The sequence below is a fragment of the Chinchilla lanigera genome, unplaced genomic scaffold (assembly GCF_000276665.1).
Source record: "Chinchilla lanigera isolate Chin_1 unplaced genomic scaffold, ChiLan1.0 scaffold00041, whole genome shotgun sequence".
Classification (NCBI taxonomy): domain Eukaryota; kingdom Metazoa; phylum Chordata; class Mammalia; order Rodentia; family Chinchillidae; genus Chinchilla; species Chinchilla lanigera.
The window spans coordinates 4169607-4180066 of record NW_004955442.1 but is presented as its reverse complement, the minus strand read 5'-3'; the positions used below and the strand labels follow the sequence as shown (position 1 = coordinate 4180066).

General features: G+C 52.7%; 1 protein-coding gene across 2 annotated transcripts in view; it reads right to left on the bottom strand.

Annotated features, from left to right (window-relative positions):
* Positions 1-6134: 6134 nt before the first annotated feature.
* Positions 6135-10460, bottom strand: part of Acsm1 (acyl-CoA synthetase medium-chain family member 1) — a 40116-nt gene continuing 35790 nt past the window's right edge. For both annotated transcript variants that reach the window (XM_013517947.1, XM_005391131.2), the window contains 3 exons: positions 8639-8738; positions 7587-7706; positions 6135-6459 (listed from right to left, as the gene is read on the bottom strand). In XM_013517947.1, coding sequence (XP_013373401.1) covers positions 6343-6459; positions 7587-7706; positions 8639-8738 — 337 coding nt within the window. In that variant the 3' untranslated portion in view covers positions 6135-6342. The remainder of the gene's footprint in view (positions 6460-7586; positions 7707-8638; positions 8739-10460) is intronic.

Below are 10460 nucleotides of genomic sequence, written 5' to 3'. Positions count from 1 at the left end.
AGTTCTCCATGGCTTTCTAGGACAATGGTTTCTTTCCTTCTAACACCACAGGTGCACAAGCAGGCTAATGGCCTTGCCTGCACTGGGGATATCAGCATCTTGTGGCAGAGAGGAAGACAGCACAGTCATTTGCAGCTGTGAACGTTAGTGCTAAAAAGTGACACAGACCTCTCTCCTACTGCTCACCTCAAAGAAAGACCCAACTGCCAACTTTTATGACAGGTGCAGAAGGATCCGGTTTCTGAGGGTCAGCAAATATCGTGGGCAATAATGTGTACAAGTCACCCAGTCAACACGATGGTTTTTTGCTGTTGTTGTACTTGGGATTGAACCCAGGAGCACTGCACCACTGAGCTACATCTCAAGCCCTTTTTATTTTGAGAAAAAACCTGCTAAATTTTGCAGGATGCTCTGCAGTCTTTCTGCCTCAGCTTTCTGAGTAGCTGGGATTATAGGTGTGTGCCACCATATGTAACTTCATCAGAAAATTTTTGTTTTGTTTGCTTCTCTTATTTTGTGTCTTTCCTTCCTATAGGTCATTCTCCAAGTTCTCTCTCTCTCTGTCTCTTTGTGTGTGTGTGTGTGTCTGTCTCTCTCTCTCTGTCTGTCTGGTTTTTTGAGATAAGTTCTCATTATGTAGCCCGGACTGGCCTTGAACTCACAGCGATCCTCCTGCCTCAGACTTCCCATTGTTGGGATTACAGACTTACAGGCGTACACCACTACACCCGATTCATTCTCATTTTCTCTCTCTGTTTCTTTCTCTGTCTCTCTCTCTCTCCAGTCTATAGTTTCATAATCTTCACTGTTGGAGAATGTTCTCTTCCAGATGACTGAAAACTGAAGAGAACATTTTCTTTCCTGCTTGGAGCGTTATGCCACGACTGCCCACAAGGTGGCGGCCCGGGGCCACCTCTGCAGGCCGCCACCCGTCCCAGCAACCCAGCGGCCCCAGTCCTGCAGCCTCTCTGGCACCTGCTGGCCTTTGCCTTGGGGCGCCCTGCTGCCTAGTGTGCCCCCCTCCACGTCTCACCATTTCCCTCCTGCTCAAGAAAGCTCGGCTCACACATCTGGGCTGGAGAATGTTCTCTGGCCCTCATGTCTCACTGACTTGGCGAGGACAGGTTGGACTGCGTCCATCCCTGGCTCACATCCTCTGGGACTGTTTCATGAATTTCCTTGGGAGATATAAAAATATCTCCCTCTGAACTGTGAGGGGGTGCGAGAGACAAAGAATGGCGGGGACGCGGGGACGAGTGCAGCTTGGGGGTCCCTGAGTTGGGTCGGGCTCACTGGGGAGCAGTAGACAGCTTGCCCTCGGAAGCACCATGCAAGTTGCCAACAGCCTGTGCGGGGTTACTGCTTTATACGGCACTGAGTAAAACAGCAGGAGCAGGACCCAAAGCAGGAAGAGGCTGTGGGGAAAGACGTGTGCGCTCCGCTCCACCTCGTCCTTGTCAGGAGGCTCTGCTGGTCTCTGTTAGCACTGTCCAGCCTCAGTGACGAGTGGCCTTGTTGGCACAGCCTCAGCCCTGGGCACACAGGAGGGTGGTACATGGCAAGAGGGAGTCACTCTGGCTGGGTTCTGAGGACAATTCTCACCCCAGGGCCTTGGCCCTGATCCAGCCAGGGTCTTGCAAACAATCCACTGATTCAAGCAAATTCACGAATCTCTCACTTCAGGCCCTTCCTACTCATTGGCCGTCCACACCCAAGGGGAGACAGGAGCCTGGGGATGCATACTTCTCCCATGTGTCTCTCTCACTTGGGCAGATGATCTAGTTGAGTCCCTGGAAGAACCTGTGGGGATGAAGGCTCAATTTCCCTCAGAATGGACATCTCCATGACCCAGAGTCGAGCTTTATTCTCTCAACTCTCCCTCTGATCCCTGGGTACGTTTTCCAAGTGACCCATGTGTTCTAGATCTGAGGCCCAGGCTCTCTTCTCAGGAGTGCTAAGGGACCATGAGGCCCTTAGTCTTGTTGCTCACATCCCTGTGACTCCCTCTGTCCCCGCACTGCTCACATCTTTATTGGTCACATTTGCAGGGAGACCTCTTTGGTGTGGGGGTATAGGACCTGGTCCTCTGCTGAGCCCCTGACCTTGAGTGAGTAGTCAGTAAGGCAGCAGGAGGACCCTACCCTGTCCAGGGATGGCCCTCCATGCTCTACTCCTACTGAGACACTTTGTAGCCAATCTCGGGACAGGGGCCACCTCTACCCTGTTGGCCCCTGTGATCTCACCCACATCCTCTACTTCCAGCATTAGGTATGAGGATTTGAACAGTGTGACCTGGCTTGTCTAGGACAGTCCCCTTTCTTCTTAAGTCAGCATAAGTAATTGTCACTGATGGTGACACAGGGCTTTGCCACGCCTGGTGGGGTAAAACTGGCTGAGGACAAGGTGGCTTCTCACAAGTTTCTGAGGCCACATAACAGGCCATACCATCTTCCCATCTTGAGCGAGGGAGCAGGTGCATCTTGTAGAGCAGGAAGATGTTATTGACACAAGACAAATATATCAGGGTAGCAGATGGGTACTGAACATCAGCCAAGTGCCTGGCTCTGAGGGATGAGTCATACCCTGACCTCCTGGGCTTCTGCTGTCCTGAGGGTCACACACACCATAAGGGTACCACTGATCTGGTCATCGCCATAATATAGCACAGTGGCAAACCTTAGGGTGCAAAAGTAGGAGAGTGAATCTAGTGAGAATAACAAGAGGGTGGGGAACAGAAGAACAGGAGGAGTTGCCATTGATAGCTCGCCGAGCTCCTGTAGATGCACTAGAACGGCCCTCCCCAGCAATGCAGGCCGGAGAAGCAGGGCGGTGGCAGGCCTGGTGAGGTCCTGAGAGCCTGCGGCTGGGCTCACAGGACACACACGGCAGGGCGTGTCCCCCTCATCATTTCCCTCCTTTCCCTCCATCCATTGGGTCACTTTGCATTTGCAAAAGATCTATCTCGCTGTTTCCAACAATCCACCTTTCTTTTCGGAGCAAAACTCTTTACATGAGGTCTATTATTTGCTTTATTCCCCAATAATGCTTTTTATAATTGAGAGGCTCAGTCACACGCAGGATGTGTGAACCGCCCAAAGCTTCTCTGGAACTTAACCAAGCTCCACCTAGGAACCAGACTCCAATCTGAGCCCCTCTCCAGGCTCTTCTGGGGGCTTGAGGAAGCCCTCGCTCAGGGACCTTTGACTCAGGAAACTGTCCCCGCAGTGGCAGTAGCGATGTTAACGGCCCAGGAGCCCTCTAAGACACAGCTGCATGCCAGCCCTTTTAACTTCGCCTCAGGCTCTAAGCCACTTGGTTGCCCAGGCTGCTCTCTTTCTCAAACTCCATCTTGGCCTCCTCCAGAGCTGGAAGCTCGTGTGTTCTCCATCACATGCAGCGTCACTGGGAAACCCATTTTGTTTGTTTTTTCTTGTTTTGTGTTTTTTACAGCAATAGCGTTCTCCAAGTTTTGTCTCTTTCCAGCACCGGTCTTCACTGTGAGAGAATGTTCCCTGCCAGGTGACTGAAACCGGAAGTGAACATTTTCTTTCCTGCTTGGAGCGTTATGTCACGACCGCCCACAAGGTGGCGGCCCGGGCCGCTCTGCAGGCCCTGACCCGTCTCAGCAACCCAGCAGCCCCAGTCCTGCAGCCTCTCTGGCACCTTCTGGCCTTTGCCTTGGGGCGCCCTGCTGCCTAGTGTGTCCCCCCGTCCGTGTCTCACCATTTCCCTCCTGCTCAAGAAAGCTCGGCTCACACATCTGGGCTGGAGAATGTTCTCTGGCCCTCATGTCTCACTGACTTGGCAAGGACAGGTTGGACTGCGTCCGTCCCTGGCTTGCAAGCTCTGGGACTGTTCCGTGAATTCCCCTGAGAGTCATAAAAATGTCTCCCTCTGAAATGCGAAGCAGGTGACAGACAGCAGCTTTGGGGTCGCTGAGCTGGGCAGGCTCACTACGGAGCAGGAGACGGCTTGCCCTGGGAAGCCCTGCTCAGGCCCCCGCGTCCACGCGAGGTCACTGGTTTACAGGACACTGAGGAAAGCAGCTAGAGCGCCAGCAGCAGGGAGCCGGGGGGGAAAGTCATGTGTGTCCGCACTCCCAGCTGCCCTCACCGGGAGACCATTGGTCTCAGAACGACCACTTTGGTGGGCTGCAGTCTGGCACGCGGCCAGAAGGGAAGGAAAGTGAACAGTTTGAGGCCTCAAGTAGGGGGATCTCCCTGCAACGTGGAAGCTCTTTGAAGGCAGTGTCGCCCTCTTGCCGAGGGAGCCCTTGGTGGCCCCCTGGAGGCCCCACCCCGAGCCCGTGGCAGGCCTAGGCGCCTTGGCTTAGAGACCAGCAGTGCTGCCTGCTGGGTGTTACCGAGGTGGTTTTCTTGCTCACCTGACAGTGTCCACTGCTATGTCAGAGCCTGACATGAGGACCCCAGGAAGCAACGTTTTGGTTGTTTGTGGACGTCATCACCTCTAGGGGATGTCTTTCTCCCCCGATGGATGTCTTGGAATGACAGACACTCCAGGCAGTAACAATGATAACACCGGCCCCTCTGTCCCTGCCTATGCCAAGCGCTTCACTCTGCGGGTGTCACCACCTGGGTTCACAATGCACCAACCCACCTTCCTTGCATAGATGGGGAAGCGGGTTCAGGGTGGCTGGGAAGGGGCTGTACCCCAGCAGGGAAAGTGTCAGAGGGCCTTGGGTGTGCCACGGAACCTGCAGGAGGAACGGGCTTGGGGAGGCCCTGGGCCCCAGCCGGGCTCTATGTGGGTGCTTTCTGCACAGAGACTGAGGCTGACCCAGGCGGCCAAACTCCCAGTCTGTTCCTCCACCTGGCACCCGAGTCACCGCTCGTGGCGATGGTGATGACAGCAGCATCAAATGTTCCTGACCACATCATCATGGTGCCGCAGAGGGTACCCCATGCTCTGGCCCTGGGCAGGGTCCCCGGGTCACGAGCTCCTTCTTGTCCTGGTCTCTATATCAGCTCAGCCCGAGGCCACACCTCCACTCTGTGCGTCCCCCATCCTTTGCCATCACGAGGGCCCCCCAACCCTGGCCCGTCTCAGTCCTCTGCCTGGGAACAGCCCCTCAGAAGACCGGCAAGTGGCAGACGCCCAGCACTGGCTAGGAACCAGGAAATAAACCCTGCCCTTTGATGAGAGTGAGGAGGGGAGGAGTCTGGTTCACACACCTGCCTGTGTGCGCCGTGTGCTAGAGTTTTTGCATCTGTGGGCGTAGTGTTGGAGGTGTGGTGTTTTTGAGGTGCAGCTACTTGGGGTACCTCCATGTGCCTTTGCAAATACCTGGGCATAGATGTCCCTGAATAAGTGTGAAGGTTGTGCAGATTTGTGTGTGTCAGTGTAATGAGAATGTGCGTGTCTCTGAGGGAGTGTCTGTGTTTTGTATCTTGGTGTGTGTGGGTTGTATGTGTATGACTTTGTGTGCTCTCTAGTGTTCTGATTGTGCATGTGTGTGCATTCACTCTCCTTTCTGTGTCTCTAGGTGTGCGTGCGTGTGTCTGTGTGGATTTGCGTGGGGCTGGCTCAGGTGTTTCCGGGTGGTGCGGGCTTGCCCATGCCCGTCGAGGCACTGGGCACCTGAGTGCTGGGGGAAGCTGGGGCCGATCCTGTCTACGCCTGGCTGTCCTGTGCTTGAGGTGTCTGTGTGCCCTGACGGTATCTCTGCACCACAGAATCCGGCAGATATTGGTGGGACTTCTCCAGTAGTGGGCGAGAAGGCAAATGTTTTAGAGACCGAGTGCCCCAACTGCAGCCCAAACCCACTTATCTATCTCAAAGTATCAACACTGCAGTTAAACCTGAATACTGAGGTTTTAGTTAAAAAAAACCTCATGCATTAATATCTTTTATCTTAAAAGAAAAATGATAACATGCATGCCATAAGTTCACCGCCATGGCTCCAGGGGCAGGAACCGGGGGCCACACACAGCACCTTCCCCAGCCCTCTGTGTCCCGGATACGGAAAGGATGCTTGGACTGCCTCGGATGCTGGCGCCCGGAGGGGAATCTGGTCCTGGGTCTCTGGGCTGGGGACTGGGGACGGTTACGGAGGGAAGGCATTTGGCATAGTCTATTTGGCATAGTTCACACAGATGCACAGCACCAGGCCACGGCGGCTGAGGCCATCGGGACTTTATTACCTGCAACCCCAGTCTAAGAGCTCACTCCGGCCCTCCGAAAGAACAGGGCCTCACAGCAGGGGGACTGAACTTCCCAGGGTGAATGTGCTGGGACCACAGCTCTTCTGAGGCCCCCTCCTCGTCAGTCTCTTCATCCCGCTGTGTACTGGGGAAACTGAGGGCGCCAGGGATTTTCCCACGGTCAGGGGCGGGCGGTCCTGGCTTGACTGCTGCTTACATCTGACCACTCCTTTTTCCGAAGTTCGCTTCGTTTAATCTTGCCGGTGACGGTTTTGGGCAGCTCTGGGACAAATTCCACCTGGTGGAGGAGAGAGCGTTCATCCTGACTTAGCCCTGTTGGAGTTCCTACTGATGCCCAGCACCTCTCATTCAGGCTGGCTCCACTTGGGGACCTTCCTAGGGTCCCCCTCCTGACCCCTGGGGTCACATGTAGCCATGTGACTTGCTTCGACCAATGGAATGTGAGTGGCCGTGAAGCACACAGCCTCTAGGCGGGAGCACTTAGCACCACTGAGGCTGGTGGCCCTCTCCTTCAGCTGTTATAGCACCTGGCGGGTGGCCCTGTAGTGGCTGTTCTCACATCCTGGTCCCAGGATGAGGGGATGTGGGACAAAGGCCCCCAAAGAGCCATGGGGACCTACAGCACGAGCAAGGAAGAGCCCTTTATCATGACAGACCCTCACTGTTTGATGTGTTCCCTGCAGTAATATCTCACCCACCCTAGCATCGTCTGTTCAACTCTGAGAAGGCTGCTGCGCCTCATGTCAGAACACAGTCTTCGTTGTCAGACACACATGCCCTTGAGTTCCAGCTCTGCCTCTGACTCAGGCAAATTCAGGCAGCTGACTTGGCGTCTGAGCCTCGGTTTGTCTCTGAAATTGGACAGCTACACTACTGCAAGTTATAGTACTAAAGGAAGTAACAGTGCACACAGAGAACTGAATCCAGGGCCTGGTGCACATAGTAAGTGCTCAGTAAATGCTAGCCAGGCCGTCTCATAATAAGTCCATATTGATTGTGAATGTTTAGACTACAAGAGAAAATATTGACTTTTTGACACATGTACCTCTTTATTTTAAACCAATGGGATAATTCTCTGTGTGTGTGTGTGTTTTTCCTCACTGGGTATTGAAATTAGGACCTCCACACTGAGCGACAACTGCAGCCTCCCCCTTTTATTTTGAGCCACTCTCACTAAGTCACTAAGTGGCCCAGGCTGGCCTCAAACCTTGGATCCTCCTGCCTCAGCCTCTGAGTGCTGAGATTACAGGTGTGTGCTAGAACTTGGCAGACAGCTTCTTTTGAAGAGGAAAAAAATGGTTGGCTGGCTAACTGTGCCCCTCCACAGCCACCAGGCAAGGTAGGTACAACCGAGCACTGGGCAGCGCTCAGGGGAGGCAGCCCTCGCCACCTGCCCACACTCACCTTCCGCGGGTACTTGTATGGTGCCGTCACTGACTTCACGTGCTGCTGTAGCTCCTTGACGAGCTGATCTTGGTCATGGGACAGGAACGGTGGGTTCAGAACAATAAATGCTTTTACCACCTGCGGAATGGAAGCATGAACTCTGCCGTATGGAAACTCTGGGAAAGCGGAGGCCAAGGTTTACATCCCGCCCTCCTTAGTCGGTGCCATACCTTGGAAAATGACTCGGTTCCCCTGCCTCCCTTTCCTAGTACCTGGGATCGAGACCAGAACCTTCACCTGGAGCTACATCCCCAGCCCGTTTTCATTTGAGACAGGTCCTGTTCAGTCACTAACTTGGCTGGGCTGGTCTCGAATGTGTGAACCGTCTGCCTCAGCCTCCCGGAGTGCTGAGAATCCAGGTGTGCATCACCATGTCTGAGAACCTAACCTCACTTTCCTTCTTCGTGAAACGGGGTTCATTCCTCAAAGGATTTCTGTAGATTCTGTGAGACGGTGTGTAACAACATCCGGGCTGTTTAAATTGCCTTCATACCCGCTACCATTTTTCTATCAAGCCGGTCACATTTATTGTATGTACAGTTCTGCGTCAGGCACCCAGTGGGCTTAAACAGTTGCTCATAATTTATTTTTCCTTTATTTTATAGCCTCAATCACACCAGTCTTTGTACACAGAAGGTGCTCAGTTAGCCCTTGTATCAGCGAAGGTGTGCTCTGGGGCCACATTGAGTACAATTCTCTTCTAAGTCCACCTCTTAGCTGTGGCTCTGAACCCCTCTCTTTCCTTATCTACAGAGTATAATAACAGCCCTTGGATTATTGAGTTTTGTGAGACGTGAGTGCTAAGCCCTCACTACGTATGAGCTTTCATCCTCATTGTCCCTGTTCATTTGCAGGACACAAGTGGCGCCATGGTGCCACCTGGTGGTCCCGTTGTGTAAATGCACACCCGCCCTCCATCGTGGGTCCAAGGCTGTCAGACGCTGGGAGTGTCCCGCGCGGACTTTCCCTCTCCCGCTCACAGCCAGACTCGACAAGGTTTTTGTCCTCACCTCCCCTCGTGTCGGGTCCGGGCTGCTCACCACGGCCGACTCGGCCACCGCCGGGTGCTCTGCCAAGGCGTTCTCCACCTCCACGGGTCCGATGCGGTACCTGCAGGATCAACCCACTGCTCTGGGCCAGGTGCCAGGGCTGGCGGCAGAGCTCCAGATCTGCACTTTGGAGGGCCACAGCCCCCCTTGGCCCAGAGGGCAGAGGTCCTGAACAGCCAGTGACCTGTGACTTGCTTGTGCTTTGGGCCCCCAAAGTGAAGGTTTGGACTGTCAGTGGGCCCAGTCCCCAGCTTGGTTGTTCCTGGACTTCTCCATGGAATGTCCCTGCCGAAGGAGGGACAGGTCTGTGTTCTCCGGAGCTTGGGTGCTTGACCCAGTCAGCCTCCTGCACCAGAGCTAGAGCTCCGGAGAGCCCTCAGCCTTCACCTGAAACACTCCCACTGCATCTTGTTCCCCAGAATGCCCATATGCTTTGTTTTACTTTGTCTCTTAGTGCGTGTATTTGAAGTGTGAGATGTGATGTTCAACAAACACACAGTGAAGTGGTTACCACAGTGAAACCAATGAACGTAACCCTCACCCCACGCAGACAGCGCCGAGAGGTGGGGATACAGAGCACCTGTCAATGGGAGGAGCACTTAGAATCCCTTAGCGAATTTTCAGTAATATGGGGTGTGACAGACAAATATGGTGAATGTTTAGGTTTTTTTGGTACCGGGAATGGAACTCACAACCTCATGCTTGCCAGGCAGGTGCTGTGCCATCGCGCTATATCCTCAGCGAGTGTTTAATTAAAAAAAAATTACAGTTAAAACACATTGCCATGAATCCCCCTCCTGGACTTTGAACACACTTGTCCCATTGTGCTTGCTGCCTTCTGAAGCAATTCTGGATGTCCTCTTTCGTGTCTTCGGTTGCACTCTCATGGCTGCCTCTATGTCCTGAATCTATTCATTCTCTCTGTTTTTTTTTTTTTTTCTTCTTGTCTTTTTGAGGCAGGGTCTCCCTATGCAGTTCAAGTTGGCTTTGAGTACCCTTTGTAGCCCAGGCAGGTCTCGAACTCACAACGATCCTCCTGCCTCAGCCTCCCAAGTGCTGGGATTACAGCCCGGCCTCTATTGATACTCTTGAGCTTTCATGGTCAAGAGCCAGAAGTTACACGGTGCCAGATCTGGTGAATAAAATGGGTGAGGACAGGCCATATGTTTTTATAAGCCTGTCTTTCGGTGGGACGGTACCTGGCAGCAGCATTCATCGTATTTTTGATCACGTCTTTTAAAGACACTTAGGATAAAGGGCTTCCAGAAGTGCTTCAGAACATGCCAAGAACAATGGGATTGTGTTTGAAGTGAGGGGATTAACGACAATGTGTGTTTTACTGCACTATATTACAAAATTTAAATATTTACCATATATATGATCAGAGAGACACAGAGAGAGAGTGAGAGGGAGAGAGAGAGAGAGGGAGAGGGAGAGAGAGGGAGAGAAACAGGGAGAGAGGTAGAGTTATAGAAATTTACAAGTAGCTAGGAGGAATAAATTCTGATGTTCTATTTCACAGCAGGGTGATTGCAGATCACAATAATCTGTTACATATTCCAAAATAGCTGGGAGAGAGGTTTTCGAGTGTTCTCAGCACAAGGAAATGATCCATGAGGCAAGGAGTGTGCACGGTACCCGACTTTGATCATTACATAACGTAGTATAGATGTTCCAAATCACCACAGTGTATCCTATAAATATGTGTAATTATTACATACCAATTAAGAATGAATTAAGAAAACCTCAATTTCTCTGAAATATCCAAGAGAACTGGTGTAAT